Here is a 23179-nt window from a genome sequence, read left to right on the forward strand (position 1 = left end):
GAATTGGCGGGGGTCTTCTTTTGTTGCACATGTTACTCAATGGTTAAATCCTTCTCTGATGACCGATCTGTGAAATTTAAAGGGGTGAGGGGATGGTCATGGATAAGACTTCCACCAGGTTTATTTGTGGTTCACTAAGCTCTTGGCAAAATACGGTTGACTTAAACCATTGTTCCGAAAGCTTTCATTCCAAACTATCCGCAAATTAAAAACTAACCTGCAACATTTTTTTCACACAATTTCTTTTCTGTTCTGTTTAGTTATATCTCTGATAGAGTCCATCCATTCCTACATGTTTGTTCTGTTTACTCAAGCGATACATAGAACATTTACGATTTCAAATTGATTAATCGATTCACGTCATCCAGTTGGTTTTACTCACTATTTATCATAACAAAAGCCTCTCCAGTACGTATTTCCTTCCTACGGTTCAGCATTCACGACTTAAATAAACTTAAAGTAAATTGATTGCCGCGAACTTCACAAGCTTGAATCCAGCGGAAAGATTTCAAAGCCAAAAGCACTCTGTCGGAGAAAACGTTTTTCGGCGCTTTTCAACAAGGTACGTTAATCGGCCGGCCTAGAGTCAGGTAAACTATCTTAGAAACTAGTGCCCGGCCTTTTGTTAGCGTGAAACATATGTTTGTTTCATTTGTTGTTGTGGTTGATCATGAACATGCAACACATATACTTTTAGTTAGTATACCTTGTATAAGCAACGCACCGGTTAACCGCACTGAATTATGATTTTCACATGCATTATTGCAACTTAAACTGGTTTGGTCAGAAAATGTCTACTATGGCTTCAAACGGTCTTGCAATCGAGTTCTGAAGCAGATGAGCTAAAGCTTTAATTTATGATTGTTACTGTTCTTAAGATTAATCAAACCTTGTAAAAACGTGAACTCGGAGTAATGTTTTTGCAGATTGCATTAGTTACATCATCTGTCTTCGCCGATCTCTCTTGCTTAGTCAGTTTAAACTTCGATGAAGAAGCCACTAGCCATGATTTTTCAGTTTGTTTACTGAGTGTCATTACGTATTTACCAAGATAATGGAGCAAGGAACTATAAATAGTAACCTTGAATATCCTGAAGTTCATGATTGCCGTGCAACTCTTGCAATTGTGAGATGATATTCGCGGCACAACTGAGACCATGCATGACTATTGATAAGCTTTTCATTTTGATAACAAATTAATAACGCGGGGTTTATAGTTTCTAAAGGAACTGTGGGGCTGTGTCGGTGGGAAGTAGAAACGAATGTTTGATTTATCAACAGAGTTGATAACTAAAGGTAAATTGGCCATTCTAAAGAGATTCAAGAGCTAGCTGACGTTGCGAGCGTTAGTCATTCATCAAAGCGAATCCAAGATAGACACATATCTATCTTCGAGATTTAAGACTAAATACTTTGAGTTTCAGAAACGTGTTCCAAAAGAATGCGTCAGTAATTTCAGTCATGCAGTAACTTTTAAACCCTGACCAACATATGATGATGGAGACATTTGATTCTCAAAGCGCCTTCCTAACAGTTCTTGATGTATTTAGCCTCGATTCTGTGGCAACACCGCTGCGATATTCACCTGCTAAAGACCTCTTTTCCACTCACAGCATGATCAGTTCGGAATGAGGTATATTGTCTGATAAGTTATTCGGCGGAACGTTTTATTACCGTGACTCTGCTGGGAAGGTATTTGAAATCAATGATCCACTGAATTCCATTTTATCTTTTTATCTTTCACTTTTGTGTCTGGATTTTCACCAGAGATACAAATCACAAAAGTTAAGTAAAAGAGAATTCCGTCATGAAAAAGAAAAAAAATCGCTAATATACGTACGCGGCAACCCTTGGGCCAAGAAGAAGAACCGAGATTTGATCTTAAATTTGCGATTTTGCTTTAATTCTCTCGTACTTACTCTTGTGCTTCGTAAATGAAAAACAGATCATTAGTAGAGACTTAAAAAATTGCGAATAAAATTCTCTTTGTGTTGTTCTTTCTTACTGAAAATCTGTTCTCCAACCTCTAAACTATCTAGATTATCCGATGCACGCGAAAACTAGGAAAGCGTGAAATTTGCGTGCGCGCTGTAAAATGAACACTTACATACACATTTGAAAGGATGCTTCGCCATTTCGCCATTTTATAACCGATTCGTTTGAAGATTCACCTTTTATTCGAAAAACTTTGATAAAGAGACAGAATGTAACCACTACATACACAGACATTAGTATGCTTTCACAATAGAAAGTAGAAGTAAAGTAATTTATTTACTGTCAATAACACGGGCAATGCTTTCGTAATCTCTCGAGCCAGAGGTCATGATAAAGTGCTTGAACTGAATAATCCAGAACAAATCAAAGCGAGTTTGCTAGAAAAGAGTAAAGTTTTGAACTTGGCGGGAGTGTTTTGTCGGTGGCTTCCTTGCACTCGCAATTACGTGGATTGCAGCTCGAAAAGAAAACGAAATATATGCTGAATAAATCTTTGTTTGAAACAAAAGCAGGTAGACAATGTCATCCTTAAGAGGTTTCATGCTTGGTTAAAAAACAACAACGGTTGCAAGTTCTAGAGCATATGAGGAACTGCGTTGTCGGTTTTGTTTTGTTTTTTCCATATGCCCTGGAAGCTTCGACAATTTTGTACAGTCAGCACGGTAACCGAATGAAGCTCTCTGAGTATGTAAACGTGACAGATGCTACTCAAGTCGTTTTAAGGGAGTTTTGAAAAAGTGTTAAAATTTGTTCGGTTTTCAAGAAGAAAAATAAATCTTGCAAACTTGATTAATTGCCCACAAAACATTCATCGTATAGTTAATAATGGTGAATGGGATCAATTAAATAAAGGTGAAATAAAAGTATCTTTTTCTGTCTTTTTTCTATCTTTTCGTTGTCTGATTTTAAAACCTCGATATCAAGCCTACGAGACGAGACCGAAAAGTAGTATGGGTCAGAGCTGTAAATCATTTGTCAAGAATTCGCCTGCAGTTTTACAGTTATCAGTGGCATAGGATGGGTAAAAATACCATAAGCATTTGTCTTTGAGATTTATTTCCTCTTAGGGGTGGGCCATATATCTGAGTTCGGTAAATTTATCCTTTTGGATCCGGCCTCCGGTTGCAAGCCCAACACGTTCTAGTTTTTACATCACCTCTTCTCTTTGCGTCATATAAATGGATTAAGCATTACTGCCTATTTTGTAGTGTTATATACAAATTCAGACCTATCAAACAAGATTCCACGGTTATGATTCAAGCGACATGATTCGCTCATGATCATCAGACAATATAATGCCAAGGTTTACAATTCGACCATAAAGTGGGTCCATAGCATTTGAAATACACTGCATGAGAGGTGAATTTCCTTCACCCGCGATTTTCTGGACGTGAGCAAAACAAGACCGGTGGATTATGACAGACGAGAATTATGACCATGAACGGAATGGCGAATTACATCCAGTAAACTAAGGAATTTGAAGGACTCGCCGGGGTATATGGATACTACACGTCCTACAGTGAAATCTATATTAATGTCTAGAAGAAAGTGTTAATACGCATGGCGATCGAATCAAAGCCGTCCAGCTACGGTCGGGGTCTATAAACGGCACTAAATTTCAGTGTAAATTCGTTATTCTAACGCAAGTCGAAACGCACTAGGTGCGTATTCAGGTCCGCGTTGTCTCTTACGAAGCTTAATTTGTTTTTCTCCTCAGGGTTTGAAACGCTTCTAAAGCGCGCTTCTGTAAATTACTACTAAAATGAGTGATTCCGATAACACCGATGTTTTTCTACAAGTTACCGGTAATGAGACAGGTAATCATGCTGATGAAGTCCCTCTTGTACTCGTCAACAATGGAGCTGAGGCCCCTGAAAGGAAAAGATCACGTGCCGTTAGTAAGGTGTCAATGTCCTCTGATGACGGAACACAAGGAGGGAGCGTAAAGGTATTTTAGAGAACCTCAATGGTGTCCTTGGGACTTGGTAAACTGCAATTCAGTCTTCAAATTGGAAACAAATCTCTTTTGTTTAGGATGTTGCCTCCTTTTGACTTTGTAACTTTGCTTTTTTCAGAGATAATCAAGCTTCAATTTGGAAGCAAATTCCGTACATTGTTTTGTTTTTTAAAGCTTTTTAGAAATATTGTTGGTTTCAGCATTCACTGGAAGTGTAGTAGCACGGATGAAAAGCGGGAAAAGCTTTTCCAAATATAACTCTACTTGCAATTGTAAAATAGCTGTTGCACAAATTTATAAAACTAGCGAGCACGTTTCGCAGTAATGGGCTGTTGACACACCTGGCATATGAATGCGCGGAACAGAGAAGTTGAAGGCGCGCGTCGTTAGCATTCTTAGCTAACACCGTTCTGGTAATCTAGTTTTGCAGTGTTTTCATTCGCCAGCTGTCAATTTTCAACCAGCAAGTTTGTGATTTTATTTTGCTTGGGGAGCGCTTTGAGAAGTGAACGTTTAGTGAAGTTTTATTATGTTGTTGATTTTTCAGGGAGAGTTCACAGGCCAAAAGTCAACCAAGCTTCATCAGCTGATATTAAATGGAGAAGTGGAGGAAGTAGAAAAACTCTTAACCAAGGGCACAAGTACGAAGCAATTGTTTCTTTTTTCTGTAACTAGATTCATGGGCGCCTGCTGCAACATAAAGAATTGAGCACATTGTCGACATAGGTTGGATCTCGCTTTTCTTCTCTCGAGCGGATCTTAGATATATCCACAATTATTGGATACTTCTACTGGAATGATATTCCCATATCTATTCGCAAAAAAACAACTAGAAAACTGATAAAATGGCAGCTTTACCAGTATTATTTTGCTCAGTATTAATAACTGCCACACCGACCTTTGTAACATCTATATTAAAAACTTCGTGTTTCTTCGTTTCCTCTCTTGTGTTATGCTTTCATTTTCATCTTAGGAAAAAAAAGGTCATCTAATTCAAAAGGGTATATGATAAGTATAACTATACAATGAAAACCTTCGAGTAAGAACCTGTATTTGTCCAAGTTAGCCTCAACAGGTTCTTATATATATGGTGCGTGACAGAAATGTAGGCTATATGGGGTCTTAAACAGGTTCTTATTTTCTTGATAACAAAATAGTATAGTGGCTGCATGGAAGAATCTAGTGGTACTGTCTAATGCGTATAGTAGTGCCATAATGTGTGCACTGTAAATTATGTCTTCTTCATTGCTATCAAAACACAGATATACTATTTTTCATGTTTTATGAAATGTTGGCCTTTTCCTATGCCTTAGAGCTTATTTTATCTTAGTTATAAATTCCAAGTCTTAAAAATAAATTTTATAGAATAAGAGCCTGATTTAGATTTAAGGCTCAACAGGTTCTTATCAAAAGGGTGTCTAAATTAGAAATTTTAGCCTAACAGGTTCTTAAAATTCAGGTTGTAACTAGCGGGTTTTTACTGCCACTTCGCCTTTTTTTTTCATTACTGTAAATTATAAACTGCATGTTTTAATTTTAACATAAAGAAGAGAAAAAAAAAATACCCACACTCCCAAACGCTTCAAGCTTGATAAGTGTACGTGCGTCTTTGTAATCCTCCAGCATTCTTTTTTTCTAACACTGTCTCGGCGTATTTCATTTTCCAGGTGTTAACAATAAAGATAAGTCGGGTAAAACTCCTCTACATACAGCCATCCTCTCAAAACAGTACAGGATTGTTGACAAACTTCTAGAAAATGGTGCTGACGTCACCATAAGTGATGACGCAGGTGATACTCCTCTGCACACGTCCATTCATGTTGGCAGTGAGAGACTGGTACTGGTGAGTATGGTGGTCATTTACACAGATAAAATCATTCTCGTTTTCGTATGATAATGAAGGGTATTTTCGTTTCCTGGTTGCCTTACTGGCACAGAAATCATTTTGATTTCCGGTACCGGGACCGTTTGTGGCCCAAGTAATCTCATACCCAGATCTCCCACGGTCATATTCTTACTTCCCTGACCGTGAAATCAACGTTGCTCTTTTTTTTAGATTATTTGTTCTACAATCAGTTTTTTGTTGATTAGATCCTTCACAAGAGGATCTGGTACTTTTATTTTGTCGCGGTGGTCCTTGCAAACACAGTTAATTACTGGTTTTTAATGCATATTTCCAAATCTACAGTGACCAAACCTGGGTACGAGATTATGGCCAATGCGACTTATTCGTTCCCTTTCCAAAGCTTTTGATTGAATTGGATTAGATAGGAGAAGCTACTATTGATAAAAGTTTAGGATTAAACATAATTGCACTTTTTAAGTGGCATCGGTAACAAGTGAACACGTGGCCTTGTTTTTGCAGACTCTACTCCAGAAGGGCTGCGGAGATGCAAACGCTCTAAGCCGTAACTCGTGCACGCCCCTACATCTTGCTGCTGAAATGGACAATGAAAAGATTTGTAAAATACTGGTAAGTGCAGTTTTGCCATACGTGTGTAGGTAACGTAATATTCAATATATAGCTTCCTACGCAGAATTTCTTTGGCTCGTCAAGTCACGCAATCCTCGTCACGAACAGTGGAGTTCGTGACGTGACGTCACGCACTCGTCACCACGAACAGTGGAGTGCGTGTTGTGACGTCACGAACTCCTCGCCACGAAAAGTGGAGTTCGTGACTAGACGAGCCAAGAACGTCTGGCTAGGAGGCTACTCGATATACTGCTTGTGTGACGATTTTTCCTGCAATTTAGATCGAAAATTCAGGAAACACAAAAAGTTTAGATGATGATGGAATGACACCACTGAGTCACGCCATGGAGAGAGGTGCTAAAACCTCAGCGACATTCCTGCTTGAACACGGTGTGTAATCATTGTCAAATGTCTCATTAAAAATAAAATAATAATAATAAATTTATTAATTTCTATTTCGCAATTATCAATATAAATTTTCAATAGCGCATATCGTAATTATCATCGTAATGAGGTAAAATAGTAAAATCTTTTGTTTATTTCAGCCCAAGGGCAAGGGACAGTTAATGACTTCCTATATGACGTCGATGTTGATGGCAACAGTCTCCTCCATTTAGCGGTGAACAGTGGCGTTCTTGCGGTAAGGTTGAATTAATCCTATCAGTTTAAGGAAACAGCCAACAGACTGAAGCAAAATTGAAGCATTCAAATAAACAAACAAACGGATAAACGGTAGAATAAATCTCCATGCACTCGAACAAATTTTCTGTGACAATGCATGCAGATTAACAAATGTTCTTTAATCACTTGGAAGGAGAACAACAACAACAACAGACTTTATTTATTCCAGAGTCTACAAAACACATATACAATGTAACCAAATAATAGGGCTACTGGCCACCTGAAATAACCTTACAGAAGGTGCGTACGTGGGGGTGTCCTTCTCGGGTGTTCTTCTCTTGTTTATTGTTAAAGGGGAGTATCACAAAAATTTGCTGTCATTTCGAGCCCAAAAATGTTTGACTGTTAGTAGAAACAACAAAATAATTGTCAAGTTTGTTAAAAATTATCACCCCAGTACAATAAAACTGTCGATTAGTGCCTCTGGCCAGAGACAGGGTAGGCCAGTTTCGATTAAACCTTGAAAAATATCAGGCTAATGTTTTTCAAGTTCTCGCATTTTTGTTTCCAAAGTGCGTTAGAACAGATCACAAGTTGTTTCTTTCAAGAATTGAGTTGATTTCGTTCCTCTCGTCATTCTAAAATTATTTGGCAGGTGATTGAAGGTCTTATTTCATCATTTTTAACAAAAGATATCAAAAACCCCATGATACTTCCCCTTTAAATACGATTTAGACGGTATAGCTTTTGCTTACGACTGTCGCATGCGATTTCTAGAGAGCGCGCTGCTCGCGTCATGCAAAACATCGCACACAACTCTCGTCACTCAACATTGCCTATACCTACGATTGTCGTAGGATTTTAAAACCTTAGTCTGCAGGGGGCGGGTTAGAGGGAGGAGACGGCTGACATTTCAGACTATAAAAACCTACGACATTTTTTTTGTGACGTACACAACAGTCGTAAGCGAGTTGTAGGTTTGATTTACACGAAACAATTCGTGTCGTAGGCCTGTTGTAATCTTGTCGCATGCGACGAAGTCGCACTGTGTAAATCGCCCTTTACAGACCTTTAGATTCTTGTACGAGTAAGAGTATTCCCAGAAGCCAGAAAGAGAGAACTGTGTAGTGGCGAGAACAAGTTCTCGAAACGTATTGTTCCGCAAAAAGAAGCCTCAATTTTTTTTTGCTTCTTGAAAACAAAATATGAGCCGCAACAAATTTGCCTGTGCGTGCGAACAGAAAAACATTTAGAAAAAACCTAGAAATTCAAAACAACTTCCTTCAATTAGCAATGTTGCCGTTTATTCGAGGACCTAATTTACTGCATTAGTAGGCGTTCTGGTTTTAGAGAGTAAGTAACTTCTTGTGTTTTCTATTTTCAGGCGATTGAACTTTGTATTGAATATGGAGTTCGAATACGTCAACCCAGGGTAAGACGTACTAAGTTCTCTTTATCATTTTAAACATAAAAATTCTCCAATTTTGAATACAAAACGATAAAATAGTATATGCACTTGGAAGAGGCTCGTCCACACGGACTATGAGCGCAGGAGAATATGCTTTCGATCGCTTACCGTATTTACTCAAATAAGCGCCGCGGCGCTTATTTAATTTTTCGTTTCTCCTGTGCGGCGCTTATTCGAGGGCGGCGCTTACTTGAGGGCGGCGCTTATTAAAAGGTTCATACCACAAAGCCAAAACATTTTGATTGTACAAGCAAACGCTGACAATCTCCTTACTGCAACAGTTACAGGGAAGAGAAAGAGGGAGGTTGGGCTTGTCGTACCGGCGAAGTTTACAGCCTTCACGCAAGAACTGAAGAACGCAAACATTTTGAAGAGAGAACTGAACGAGAGAGCATTAAGATATACTCACTTCGAACTGAAAAACATCACTATTGATGAAAATAAATTCCCATTGCTGGCTTGAACCACATTGCAGCGATCACAGTGTATTTTTATCATCTTATCGAAATACTCAAATATGCGCCGCACCGGAGCTGCGGCGCTTATTCGAGGGCGGCGCTTATTAACCATTCCGCTCCATGTGCGGCGCTTAATCGAGGGAGGCGCTTATTCGGGGGCGGCGCTTATTCGAGTAAATACGGTATATTTGAAAACGGAACTTTTAACTGAATGATAAGGCATTCTCCCCAAACGTCAAAGATCACAAACGGTCTAACTGATGTATGTCGGGTTTTAGTTACTGCAAAGAAAAAATGGCACTTTTCCCAATCATATAAATGTAAAATTTCTTAGAGCGGTTTCCAATTGAGTATCGTAAAACCAAAACCAAAGTAATATCTCTGGCCAATCACAACAGGTGCAAACAACACAACGAGCCAATCAGAATTCGAATAAATACATGTAACTGGTGCCAAGCGCGGGAAAACGCGTGCGGCCAAAAACACGATTGGTTTTGGTTTTGCTTCTCGTTGGTTAAGAAAGTGACGCAATTTTTGTTAACCAATCAGAAAGCGTAGTTATGCAAAACCAAAGCAAACGAGAAATCACTTTCGACACTCGATTGAAAACCGCTCTAAACTGACGTAACTTTAAAAAAGAAAATCCATTTCAAAAACGCAAAAAAGGAAAAGAAAATGAAAACAAAACTAGTGCAAAAAATGTACATTTAAATTGCGTAACACGACTTTTTGAGCGCTTGCACGTAGGCATGAGTTTGTTGCGCGCACGCTTGTCCTTGCCAACCTCCGCCATGTGCACGTGCGAAGGCCCAGGCCTTTTTTTCGTTATTAACGAATATTTTATACCGTTAACAACACAGAGACGCGACAAGGTAACAGCGTTTCATATGGCTTGTGAGCTGGGATCGATGCCGATAGTGGAATACCTGGTCAGTAAAGACCCCGCGATCTGTAGAATAACCCTTGTTGACTTCAAAGGCAAGACTCCACTTCACCTGGCCGCCGCTAAAAACCATGCAGATGTTGTCGAGTTTCTTCTCGAAAAGGTGAGTTTAAAGGATTGCGACAAAACTTCCTGATTTGACTAAAAGTTTATTCGATCACATAATTTGCAGTAGTTAAGGACGGTGCCTGCTATTGTTACTGCGCATACGTTCTGCGCATCTCGAGAAACTCGGGTTTCCTATGGGTGGTGCCTGCTAATACAGGAATATTTTTGCGCGGTTTAAAACTATGCGGAGAAAGCAGAACTTAGCAAACGCTTTTGGTATCTCGAAAGAAAATTGGGGGTAACCATGCATTTTTCAGAGATAATTAAGCTTCAATTTAGGAAAAAACCCTATACATTGCTTCATATTTTGGCGCTTTTTAGAGATGTTATTTGCTTAATTATCTCTGAAAAATGCGTGGCTACCCCCAATTTTCGTTTTGGATTCCAATAGGCCTTGCTAAGATCTGCTTTTCCCGCATAGTCATAAGCCGCACAAAAATACTTCGATATTAGTAGGCACCGTCCTTAATTCAATTCAATCTTCATTCAAAGGACAGTAAGTCTTATTGTAGACCAGAGATTTTCTTAACAAGTCTGCAACAAGTTTTTCTCGACAAGGCTTCGTGCAATATTTCCACACATTCTCATACGTTAATTATGTATTCATTTTGCGGCTCACACTCTATTCACGCTCGTCGTTTTTAGAAGAGGGCATGAGTATGACAGTAGTACCTGTAAAATTATGTATGGGGCTGTGTGGATATTTTTCCAGAACTGGAGTACCAGTTGAATTCCCCCGTCCTCGTTCACAATGCCCACGATGTTTTGGTGAGAGAAACAATAAACCGCCGGGACTCTAGAGACGATAATGTGTCCCAAATGATGTCCCGTTTGCGAACACAAATGCCTTTTTGGGGGAGGGGAAGGGAGGGAGGGGGCAGGACTCTGGAACACGAAAATATCTGGAATGTATGCGTCAGCGTACGATACATTTTGCAGGTTTTAATAAAGCCAATAAAAATTGATCTCGTACCCAAATATTTTCTCTGCTTTGCACGCGCACATATTACTGACAAATTAAAGCGACCAAATGAGCTTGAAAAACCAGCTTTTCAAGGACGTTTTCTCATTTTTCATCCGTGAGCATAGCACTGCCTACGTTTGAATATGCGCAAAAATGAGTGTGTCACCTGAGTGACACATTGTGGCGTCGCGAAAAAGGATTTTACCTTAATATTCTCACCCGAAGAGTGAGAAGATCTGGGTACGAGATTAAACGAATACAAACATAAGAAAAGAAAGATGCATTAAACTATTCTTGTCGCTGTTAATGTGAAAGTCGTTTTCTCACAGGGAGCTGCAGTTGATCCCAAGTCAGATGAGAGGCGCACACCCTTATTCCGAGCAGCTTATCATGGATCCGTTGATGTTGTCAAACTACTAATGGATCGCGGTGCTGACGTCACCATCCGAGACACTGACCTCCAGTCTGTGTTGCATGCGGCTGTGGGTCATCCTCGTGCAATGGAAGTCCTTCTTCAGGTAGGGGCTTAAAATAGGAACACTATCAAAGGGGTTCACGGTCGTGTAATTGAACTTGAGAAATGAGGTTCGGTTTTGCGTTTTCTTGGTAGCTGCCGTTGGGTTTTGTTCTTAAACAGTCATGTAACGCCACTTCACGGCGCCTTTTTTCTAACAAGGCTTCGGTTATAGTAAGAGCCCGCAAATTATCCACGAGATGATCTTTATCTAGCAAATCAAATAAATAAACTGGAAACAATTTTTCTGTTGAATGAGAATTTACCATTTGGACAAATTCATCCAACCAGTGGATTTTTGGGTGGGGTTGTGTCACCGGGTCTCTGAAACCCTTACGCTATACTAGACAACATCGAGCCACATTTTACCACCCTATTCTAGACTAGGGTGCTTACCAGTTATATGGAAATTCCAGTTCGAAAATCAAGTGGTACGCATCATTCCATTTGGAATACTTCTGAAATTATGGGCCTCTGGTCAAAGTGATGCATTTTTATTACTCCTTTTGGGATTTACAGCTGATGTTCATACATTTTGCATGTTATCCATCTTCTGTTAAGACTAGCTAAATTATTTCGTATTTATGCCGAAAATTTCCATGGTAAGCACCCTTAGACACCAAACACCCCCTCCCTATCCTAGACTTACGTATTGATTGTTATTCCCTGGGACCTGTTCCAGACTAAACGTTGTTCAGTGATACCCTATTACAGACGACTCAAATTTCTGCATGGCTGATAGGACTACGTAGAAAACTTAACACGACAGCGACATGATGGAGACCAAACCGAGAATCAACAGAATGCGGCAACTATCATGTCGCTGTCGTGTTAAGTTTTCTACGCAGTCCGATCAGCCTTGCAGAAATTCGAGTCATTTAAATTATATTTTTGGCTGATTAGATCTTTTACAGATCCTGCGTATACCAGCAGCATTTTCGTTTCCCGTCCCTTGCTTATTGCTTACTTCCTATTACAGACCACACCTCTCTGATTTCTATACCCTATCCCAGACTAAACTGCTTGAACAACGTGCCCTTCATAGCGGCGCATACCTATCTAGCAAATATGGGAGTGTCCCCTGGGTCACTTTTCCTCTTATTTTACATGCAGAGTCCTGCTGTAATGTCCCTCATTACTGGAAAAGACGTAACAGGTTTCTCAGCTGTTCATTATGCAGCCAAGAAAGGGGATGTCCAGGTGAGATGAACAAAAGTGGCGTTTGTTACTTTCAAGCCATTTGTCACCTGCAAGTTCATCATAAACAAGGTTTCACCAATACACTGCTGACCAGATTGTTCACTGAGATGTGTCGTGTTTGATGTGATTTATCAAACATCAGAGAGCGCGTTTTTAGTTTCAAGTTTCAAGTTTATTAAAAAATTTAGCAAAAAAGAGAGACTGGCCCGCAGGTAGCGCGAGCTAACCTAGGGGGGCCAGACTTACAACTGTTTAAGGATATGTTTTCGGGGGATATCCAAAATCGATCATGGGCGTGACGGAGGTTTGGTTATGGATATTTCCTCGTTTTGTCATTATTGAATAGATTGTTTGAGAGGACATTGTGTTTCATGAGGGCATTTAACATCTTCAATTTCATTAAATAATACTCCTCTGCGCGTCGCTTTTTTAAACTGTCTTCTCGTTTCTGGATATGCTTACGAAGAAAACGAGGAAATAGAATATTCAAGCCTCCGTCACGCTCAAGATGGATTTTCTTTCAAAAGTTGTAAAATTTTTTTTTGAGACGTTATGCCAACAACCAGGCCAGCAGTATAGTGGTCATTGTTGTGTGCAATGTTGCATTTGAAAGATGTTTGCTTACGATATTGCTAGCAATGTTGGTAGAGATCCTTAGGTTTCTTTTTTTTTTCTCTGCATCCTTTTAAATTAGTTAAATCAGTGTAGTTTATTTTATTTGTGCATTTGTTGCAACTATGTTTCGTCTTTTCATTGTGGTATGTTAACATGAAAGTCAACCCTTAAGGACGAATTAAAACAAGCTAGTCGAGTAGCTAATAGCGTAGCTCCATTGCTCACTATATAAACACAAACAACCCACGATTCATTGATTCGCTCTAACAAAGGGCAAACGTTCGAAACGTCAGCTCTCGAATCTCTTTACGGTGGCCAATCTACCTTTAGTTATCAACGCTGTTGATAAACCAATCAGTCTTATTATCAGTTTGATTTGTTATTTATCTTCAGAACGTGGAACTTTTTGTGGCCAAAAACAAGACGGCAGCAAGTGTGACGTCAGACTCGCTGGACACGCCCATCCACGTGGCAGCTAAGTAATTAGCGCAACACTTCTTTGTTTGCTTTCAAAAGTGTAAAGTGATATGGCGCCAACGAATTTTTGGGGGAATTGCGAACTACATCAGACGTTTACCCCGAAGCGCTTTGTTACAGCATCTTCTCACTCAACAACTCAAACTTTAATTAACTTTTTCCGGCGTCGCCGTAATAGCCTCTTAAAATTCCTATTATCGCATAAGAACTTTCCAAAGAAATGAAACGCTCGTCTAATGTAGCACTAACCTCGCTGTATTTCCTCTTCTCCTTCTTAGATATGGATGGACTGAGGTAATCGAGAAGCTGATGGACAGACAAAATGCCAGAATATTAAACCTCCAGAACAGTATCGGAAGAACGGCTTTACACTACGCATGCGCCGGGGGAAACGACCTTGCAACCGAAGCGCTTCTAAAGCTTGGAGCTACAGTAGAGAGGTATTTGTTGAATAAACGCGATTTCTCGCGACAAATACGTATGTCACTGGACTTGTTGCTGCAATAAAACCTGCAAATAATTAAGGAGAAATTGCGCGATATTTCATTTGCACATTAACTTGGATTGGAAAGGGGTTGCCACCAATTTCCTTTTTGGATTCCAATAGGCCTTGCTAAGATCTACTTATACCGTAGTAACAAATCGCGCAAAACTATCTCAGTATTAAGAGCATTATCTACTGTTGTTTTATTGTAGAGATCAAAGTGAGCGTTCTCCTCTTCACTTGGCCGCTCTCAAAGGATCCACGCGATGTTGCGAGGCCCTCCTTGAGAAATTTGACGACTGTGTCAACTGGCTTGACAAAAATAAGGTAACAAAGTTTTACTTTAACTTCTCCGTTCCTGTCATCCTTCTGATCCTCACCTTGTTCAGTATGGGTCCTTTGGTTTCTCGCGGGCGTTCGTTTACTGCTTGATCTTACGTTGGTTTGTTTAGTTTATGAAGAGAGTTGATAACTAAAGGTAAATTGGCCACCGTAAAGAGATTCGAGTGCTGAAGTTTCGAGCGTTAGTCCTCGGATTCGCTCTGACGAAGGGCTAACGCTCCAAACGTCAGCACCCGAATCTCTTTACGGTGGCCAATTTACTTTATTTATCAATTCTAATGATAAACCAACATTCGTTTCTTCTCCCCAGCACCACAGTTTCTTTAGATGCAAACCCCCTTATCCTTTCCTTCGTTTGTTCGGTCGGTCATTAATATAATTCGTTCGTCTATCTATTCACCTGCCGTTCCTCATTCATTGGTTCGTTTGTTCGTTCCTTAACTGGTTGCCATAGCTCTTTGGCTCTCTGGTTCTGTATTTGGTTGGATTGCACCGGTTCTTTCTTGTACCCTAACTTGTGTGCTTAATTTGTTGGCTGGATCAGGGCTTGTTGGTTCGGTCGTTGAGTTCTATAGTTCAGTACCATCAACTCGTGGTAGTCGCCTCTATCCTTTCTTTCTTCCATCCATCCTCGCAATGCTACTCACTCTTGTCGGTGCCCAATGCTACATTCCTTCAGTTTACATTCCTTTATTATTTTTTGTATTTTACAGAATACAGCTTTACATCTTGCAGCCATCAATGGCCATGCTTCTGTTGTGACATTAATCCTGTCAAATGATAAATCAGAAATCACCTTAAACAACACAAAAGACAACATCCTTGACGCTGCTGTTAGAGAAAAGAAGAGTGACGTTGTCATGGCAATCGCTCAACATGACAGGTAAGGTGGCCCCTCTCAGAAATGTAATCACAAGCCTACCCACATGTAAGGACATGTATCAACTATACAAGAAAAAAAATCTCCCATGCTTGCGTCAACCCAAGTTTCACTAGGCTCATCGCCGATGCTTTCATTGATTACTTTTAATAGCTGATGTACTGATTTCAACTGAGATTGAAGCAGAACTGAAACGCGTTGCAAGACGTTATTGGCCGTTTTATGCCAGAGAGAAATAATGAATCTCGGAAGAACTTGGGCGAACGTTTGCAGAGCGTCTGGTTAACAGTCTTGTAGATCCCATAGTTTAAAGACGGCCTCAGTAGTCCGGCGTCTTGAAGAGCTACGTTTTTTCATACGTCTAGAACGACGCATTACCGAGGATAATTCGTTTTGAGGAAAGCACTTGAAGGGTAGCACTTTGTATGTAGGCTCCTGATAAGACAGTTCTTAGCCAATCAGGACGCACAGTCTGCAATGTATTTCATAAACTAATGTTTCAATGAATATCAAATCATTCCATAAATCGTATGCTTCGCTCAAGTTATTATTCTTGTTCATTGCTCATTTCTGCTCATGCGCAAGCTCTTTCTGTTCGCCAACAGATGGAAAGAAGTTCTGACGAACTGCACTACAGGTGTGGTTCCAATGCTGCAGAAACTGGTAGAAATCATGCCTGACACAGTGGTGGTAAGAAAAAAATCTTTTAAGTAATGTTTAAAACACAAGCAGCAGTGTTTTATCGGGATTTAAAACCACGAGGCTGCGCCTCGTGGTTTTAGACCCGATAAAACACGTGCTGCAAGTTTTTTTGAAAGGCTTCAAAAACATTTCTGGAAAAGCGTACGTGTGTGAAGAGAGTTCATAACAATGATGCTTTTGTGAACGTTGGAAATGAGCATACGAGGAAAACATTAAACACCGCACACTAATAAGGAGGAGGTTTTATTGGGTTTTAAAACCACTGCACGTGATGTTTTATCGACCATTTGATAGGTTAATGGGCTTATGAATTATTAATGAGTTTTTGAAGCCCCAATATTAGCATATGTATTCTCCTCACTGTCCTCCATATATTTCTTATGGTACTTGTTGGGAGAATTTGTTTAAAAATCACGAAATTTTATCATTACTGATTATTTCTTTCATTCTTATCAGTATTTGAGTATTTTTGAGTATTTTATATATTTCCTCCAGTCAGTACATAATTACATTAAATTTGTACTAATTTTGTAAATGAATGTAATACTAAAGAGTAGGGGAGGGGGCTCATCTAGGATTTTGCGCTTCTTACTACAATAATATTGTAATTATGGTAAATGAGAAGAATAGTTAATTTTTATACATATCTTATAAGGAAGAAGATACACTATTATAAATTACACAAAGTTCGTTTGAGAGCAGAACAGATATTTGTACAATTTATAACATTATATGTGCATTTTCATGACGTGTAGGTTTGTTCAAAGGTTGATACTGTAAAGGGAAAATAGTTGCTGTTCACTCTTGGGGCTTAAAGCTAAGGTTTAAGCCGCTATTTCATGGCAAACTGAGATTCTTTTTAAGCGCGGGGTGGCCAGTCTAAGAAAGCATGCGTGAACTTCACAAAAACGGTTAGACTACTAGCAAAGAATGATAGTAAAGCGAGCGAACTGCGCGCTAAAATTGCCTCCCAGTGTCAACCGAAGAAAAAAAGACGCTTTTAAAATACTGATGCGCTGGCTCCAGTTGATTGGTTTGTTCACAATTGGAGTTAGCAATTTCCTGTGTGTAGTAGTACAGTTGTTTTTGACGTTGTGGAGCGAAGCTCAGTACACTTCATCTTGAAACAATCTGCACTTCTAAAAAGGTCATTGATTTTTCTCGCTTTTTAATTATTATTTATATTCAAAAGCGTTCTTTTGCGTCTATGGATTCATTTCACACCAAGCAATTTTTTTTTTCAGATATTCTTGGATCAGCTCGTAACAGAAACTGGAGATCCACAAAGTCCAAATTACAAGGTATTCTCTACTAATATCCGCGTACCCGTCTGTTCATTTGTGATAACAAAGAAAAACTACTGACAATTTAGACAAATGTTATAATGGCCTTAGCTCCCACAAGTCTCCTGTAGCTCAGTGGTAGAGCATCCGAACTAGTTATCAGAAGGTCTTAGGTTCAACTCCCGATAGGAGCACTCGGATTTCCTTTTTCCGAGTTTGCCTGTGTCATAACTGAATAATACATCATTCTCATTTGTTCACCAGGCTCAAAATATTACATCACATTTCCTTTCACTGCGCATATGCCACTCATTGACATTCCAATCCTAGCAGTATGCAGGATGTTTGTCCCATGAGCCTAGTTTAATGGCCTTAGCTCCCACGAGTCTCCAGTAGCTTAGTGGTAGAGCATCCGAACTAGTAATCGGAAGTCTTAGATTCGACTCCTCCTGAAAGGGCAACTGAGCATGCAGCTCGAGGTCGTTTTTCCTAAAGAAAACAAGTTTCGAAACTTTGCACACTCCTTAGATCTTTTTGAAATTAGATTTGTCTTGAAAAAGCAAAAGGTAGGCTCGTGTTTTCAATTACCACTACATTTTTTATTCTAAATACCAAAGTTTGTTTTCCCTCGAGTCATGCCCCATAGGCACATCTTAAGGTAAATCTGCCTCTGGTTCTCGTGATAATAGGGTTGAGGCTTGAGGTTAATCACCTCATCCTTGTCAAAAGTTAACAATTACGGAAACCAAAGTTCTTTATTAAATCATTTTTACTTGGGGAACAGGACATTCACTTGCCGGACCTCAATTGTTGACAATAGAGAGATTAAGCACCACGGCAAACGTAAGATTTACGTTAATGTTTTCTTGAAAAACTGGGTACATAGATGAAAATAGTGCAAGATAATTCTGGCGTTTGGTGCTAACACAAAAATACTCAATTTTTCTGAGAAAACTGAAACCACTGAGCGGCAAATGTAGGGTAAACATGGTCACGTGGTCATCTCTGCCGTTTTCCGTTTGCTGCAAACGTGGTGCTTAATCTCTCTAATATTTGTGTGGGATCCGGTGAACGGACTTAAAATGGAATCCACCTCCATTGCCTTCCAGTTGGAATTAAGATCTAAGTCAATTTAAACGGAGATAATTGGAAATTATAGAATAATAGTCGTTTCCATGTTTTTGTTTTTAGGTTACTTATGACTTGGGTCTGATTCAAGGAAAATTTGTAGAAACAGAGACCAAAGGGAGAAAGAGGCGCACAGATTCTGGAGAAATGGTATGAAAACAGTCTTAGTGTCTCTGTGCGATGTACTTGTTTGGGGCAAGCATACTATCTTGAGAGGGAAAGCCCTTTCTTTATTTCTTTCTTTCTTTCTTTCCCTTTCTTGTCAGTAATTGCATGTGTGTGTTTGGGGAGGGAGGGGGTAAGGGGATTTTTTATTTCCCGCTTTCTACGCCTCTTTATTCCCTATCCTGTCATGTTCCACCTCTGCCCTGTACCCACCCCCCTCCGCCTTCCTCTGGCTTGCGGCTGTGTTACGAATGAAACAGACAGCAATGAATATTCTTACTAAGTGAATCAGCCATATTTTCACATAGGATCACTGTAATGACCTGTTATATGAAAAGAATAAAATAAGTAAACGTGTGAAAGCAACATATAGCGTACTATGTGAACCTCGGGCTCCCGCATTCAAGGCAGACGTGGTAACCGCTACACCACAGGCTGAATCCACAGTGAAAGCGGGCGAAATAGCACAGCTTATTCTTATTACATTACTAAGATCGCGATGCACGGGGTTGCTCACTCAACACGGAGAGTCTGATTTCACTTAGGATCGACTAACGGCAGTCTGAATATTCGAATTAGTATGTGATATGAAACAGAAAGCAAGGAATGTTGAATTGAATCAGCCATATTTTCACACAGGATCGCTACTGTAATGATCTCTTTTATGTCGAAAATGTCGTTTTTGTCCCGGGCTCAATTTCTCCCCAACTAACTCATTGAGGAATTGATCGGATATGACCACCCACCTTTGATGAGCTTTAGGTAGAGTTTTAATAACTCATTGATAATCCATAAGCCCATTGACCTATCAAATGGTCGATAAAACATCACATGCAGTGGTTTTAAAACCCGATGAAACCTCTTCCTTATTAGTATGCAGTGTTTAATGTTTTTCTTGTATGCTAATTTCCAACGTTCACAAAAGCATCATTGTTATGAACTCTCTTGACACACGCTTTTCCAGGAATGTTTTTGAAGCCGTTAAAAAGACTCGGAGCACGTGTTTTATCGGGTCTAAAACCACTCGGCTGCGCCTCGTGGTTTTAAGTCCCGATAAAATACTGCTGCTCGTGTTTTAAACATTACATGATTGGCGCAAACATTGTGGTTACTTACTTACAGACGCCCTCTGAAGAGGACGTTAATGTCACAGTGAAAGTCAATGGGAATAAGACTGAAGAAAAACCTATGAGCTCCCTCGCTTTGATAGAGGTAAGGTCCTTGAAAGAGTTATCCATACTGAATAAAGAAAAGCGATGACAGAATTTCATTCTCCTCATAATGATCACCATTGTGATAACCACAACCACCACCATGGCCACCATATCCATCCTCCTTATCGTCCTTCGTGATGGCGCGATCTGCACCGTTTGCAGCGGTTTCCATAGTTGACAGAAAAACGAACAACAGAACAATGTTCCCAGCCCTAAAAAACATACAGTTGCGGGTTATCAGGATCCAACGAAAATAGAGCTCATCATTGTCATCGTTCTCACTATCCTTGTTATCTTCATCAATCATCTTCATCATCATCATCATCACCATTAGCAATGTCTTGATCATCAACATCACCGTTTCAGTGCATATTTGTTGATAATGACATAATACTGTTAAGTGTAATATTTACCACATTTTTTTACTTTTGAATTTCGTTTTAGACCATGGCCATTCATCGCCGGGAGCGCTGCTTGACTCATCCCATCTGCTATCATTTGCTAAACACAAAATGGTGAGCTCATTGTACAATCACACTCACATAGTCACGTGAGCGTCGCTGATGTGTTTCATTGGTAGCTGAGCCAAAAACTTATACATTGCAATAGCATTAAGACATTAACGTACATCGCAGTGCATTAGCATACATTACAGAGGCATTAACGAAACTTTTGAATATTTGCAACTTTTGAACGTTAGTCATGAATCCTTTCTAGTCTTTTTTAACTTCCTCACCTACGTGTATCTCTTTCAGTTTTTCTTTTGTTTTTATTTTTTTTTAATTGCAACACACATACAAAAAAGCCACTTACAAAACAATATGTCCACTACTCACTACTTATTATACGATAGTTAAACTACTTACAATACAATGCAATACTTGCGCTACTTACAATACGACGCTTATACTATTTACAACACCTACACTACTTACAATACAATACCTACACTATAGTACAATACGATACTTATACTACTTATAATAAAATATTTGTTCCACTTCAGTACAGCTTTTTTTCTACATGTATCTTATGAACCGTTATATATGCAATGTCATGTACAATAGTTAGCCATTAGCTATTTATATTTACCGTTATTTCAATTTAAACTTTTAAGAGCCGTTTTTTCTCTCATTGTAACTCTGGCCCTGAAGAAGACTAATTGTACAAGTTGAAACATTGGCCCAAATAAATAAGCCCTTTGCCGTAGTGTTTGCTCTGCAATCAGTTTGGTTTATACGCATGTCATTAGGGAAACTGTTGTAAGCATTCTTTCTGTTAGTTCTGGCGTATTCTATGATTTTGTGGCTTCGAAGAGCGCCAATTTAAGTTTTGATGACAATAATAATAATAATAATAATAATAATAATAATAATAATAATAATAATGATAATAATAGTAATAATAAAATAATAATAATAATAATAATAATAATGATGATGATGATAATAATGGTTTATTTCCAGCATATCTTCATAGTAGCTCTATATCTGGAAACTAACTACAGTAAAATAAACTATGTACAAAAATTAAGAGCTAACTCAAATATACACAAACGCTATTTGAAAACTATAATCTATAAAAATCATGTAAAAAAAATAATAAAATTCAAAATCTCATGAAATCTAAAGTTAGTATTGTGTAATGTTAGCTGCACTGTTTATAGGCTTTGTCCCACAAAAAGTCTCTAACCATTCGGTTAAACAAATGCTTCAGTCAGCACATGATCTTATTTGTTTGGGAAGCTCATTATACAGTTATATAGCTCAGTTATATATTATACAAGTGTTTCATGTCATTTCAGGAAGAAGTTTGGCTGGGGGACATTTATGACGAATCTTTTCTTCTACTTCTTGTTCCTTGCACCGCTGACCACATTAGCCGTGTACGCCCGAGTTAATGAAGATGATCTGTGTGGGTTCAATTCATCTAATCCCAACGAGGTAGGTTTGTGTCCAATCTCCCCTTCCAGATTTTCGTAAACTTTAGAAAAGATTCTAGTACGAGTACGACTACGAATAGCAAATTAGCAAAGTTTATTTATTTATCACTCTTTGTGAGCGACGAACTTGACGCAGTTGTTTCTAATGATGATAGCAAAGCCCTTTCGTGATTCCAACTGGACTAGATCACCCACGTTTCGAGGACTTGCTTTCGCTGCTATACACCGTTCTCACAAACTCATAGTAAATTACGACAGCTATCTTGTTTTCCCGCCAAAATGACACTGGTTCACGCGTGCGCACTCTTTTTCTATTGGAAAAACTCGCACTCGTACTCACTCGTAAATGGAATCTAAAGGCCTCCTTTGAAAACGTCTTGAAAACCCTGAAAGAAAATTTTGCGATTTGAAATTGTCGTTCAAGAGATTAAAAATTTTCCTCGATAAACTAAAATTTCATCACTCGTGGCAAAATAAGATAGTATTGCTAATTATAATGTTTTCACAAGGAACTTTCATTCAATCAGATAAATTTAAGCAATTTTCTGCGTGTGCGTCGGGGCTCGTTGTGACTGTGTCTCAGAATTAAAAACAACACTGAGATAAAGGAGAAAATGGTTAGGCTAGGCCCTTATCAAACAGCCCCAGAACTTCTTGATTTTAGTAACTTCATAAACTCTTCACCTTCTTTAGAACAAAGACGACTTCTCCTGTACATATTCCAGTTTGGTAAGTGCAGATATGTGCTTAGCCTTGAAAATTAAATCACTTTATTTAAGTGTCAATGTATTTAACACAGAGCGCCAATTGGAGACACTCTCCAGACCGAATTAGAATTTAGAAATGTTGGTTTTTGAGGGGAGGGGAAAACCGGAGTACCCGGAGAAAAACTTCTCGGAGCTAGGACGAGAACCAACAACGAACTCAACCCACATATGACGCTGAGTCTGGGAATCGAATCCAGGCCACATTGGTGGCCTGCTCTCACCGCTGCGCCATCTATGCTCCCCTTATGCTTCTTGTTTCGACTTTTTTCAAAAGCGTAACTGATTGCTTTTCCATTCTGTCTTTAAAAGACCGTTCAGGCGTTGAACTATTTCGTTCTAATCATGGCGGCAGGCAATCTTTTGAAGGAACTTCTTTCACTGATTACTAAGGTGAGTGTAAAAACAACTTGGCCCAGTTGCAAATGCCAGGTAGAAAATTTAATTCTTTTATTAGTTTTCAGTCATTTGAACGTCATGCT

General features: G+C 39.2%; 1 protein-coding gene across 1 annotated transcript in view; it reads left to right on the forward strand.

The window, feature by feature from the left end:
* Window positions 1–419: 419 nt before the first annotated feature.
* The window catches only part of LOC146468608 (transient receptor potential cation channel subfamily A member 1-like), a 32940-nt gene continuing 10180 nt past the window's right edge, over window positions 420–23179 (forward strand). Inside the window, exons 1-23 of the mRNA XM_085124286.1 lie at window positions 420–562; window positions 3713–3943; window positions 4500–4593; window positions 5620–5795; window positions 6318–6425; window positions 6707–6815; window positions 6971–7065; window positions 8431–8478; window positions 9833–10018; window positions 11317–11505; window positions 12615–12701; window positions 13710–13795; window positions 14072–14233; window positions 14490–14604; window positions 15333–15502; window positions 16105–16189; window positions 17446–17502; window positions 18676–18762; window positions 19900–19989; window positions 20436–20506; window positions 21796–21934; window positions 22627–22662; window positions 23010–23090. Of these exons, the coding sequence (XP_084980412.1) occupies window positions 3758–3943; window positions 4500–4593; window positions 5620–5795; window positions 6318–6425; window positions 6707–6815; window positions 6971–7065; window positions 8431–8478; window positions 9833–10018; window positions 11317–11505; window positions 12615–12701; window positions 13710–13795; window positions 14072–14233; window positions 14490–14604; window positions 15333–15502; window positions 16105–16189; window positions 17446–17502; window positions 18676–18762; window positions 19900–19989; window positions 20436–20506; window positions 21796–21934; window positions 22627–22662; window positions 23010–23090 (2457 nt within the window). The 5' untranslated portion in view covers window positions 420–562; window positions 3713–3757. The remainder of the gene's footprint in view (window positions 563–3712; window positions 3944–4499; window positions 4594–5619; window positions 5796–6317; window positions 6426–6706; window positions 6816–6970; window positions 7066–8430; window positions 8479–9832; window positions 10019–11316; window positions 11506–12614; window positions 12702–13709; window positions 13796–14071; window positions 14234–14489; window positions 14605–15332; window positions 15503–16104; window positions 16190–17445; window positions 17503–18675; window positions 18763–19899; window positions 19990–20435; window positions 20507–21795; window positions 21935–22626; window positions 22663–23009; window positions 23091–23179) is intronic.

The sequence above is a fragment of the Pavona decussata genome, unplaced genomic scaffold (genome assembly GCF_977016875.1).
Source record: "Pavona decussata unplaced genomic scaffold, jaPavDecu1.1 SCAFFOLD_130, whole genome shotgun sequence".
NCBI lineage: Eukaryota > Metazoa > Cnidaria > Anthozoa > Scleractinia > Agariciidae > Pavona > Pavona decussata.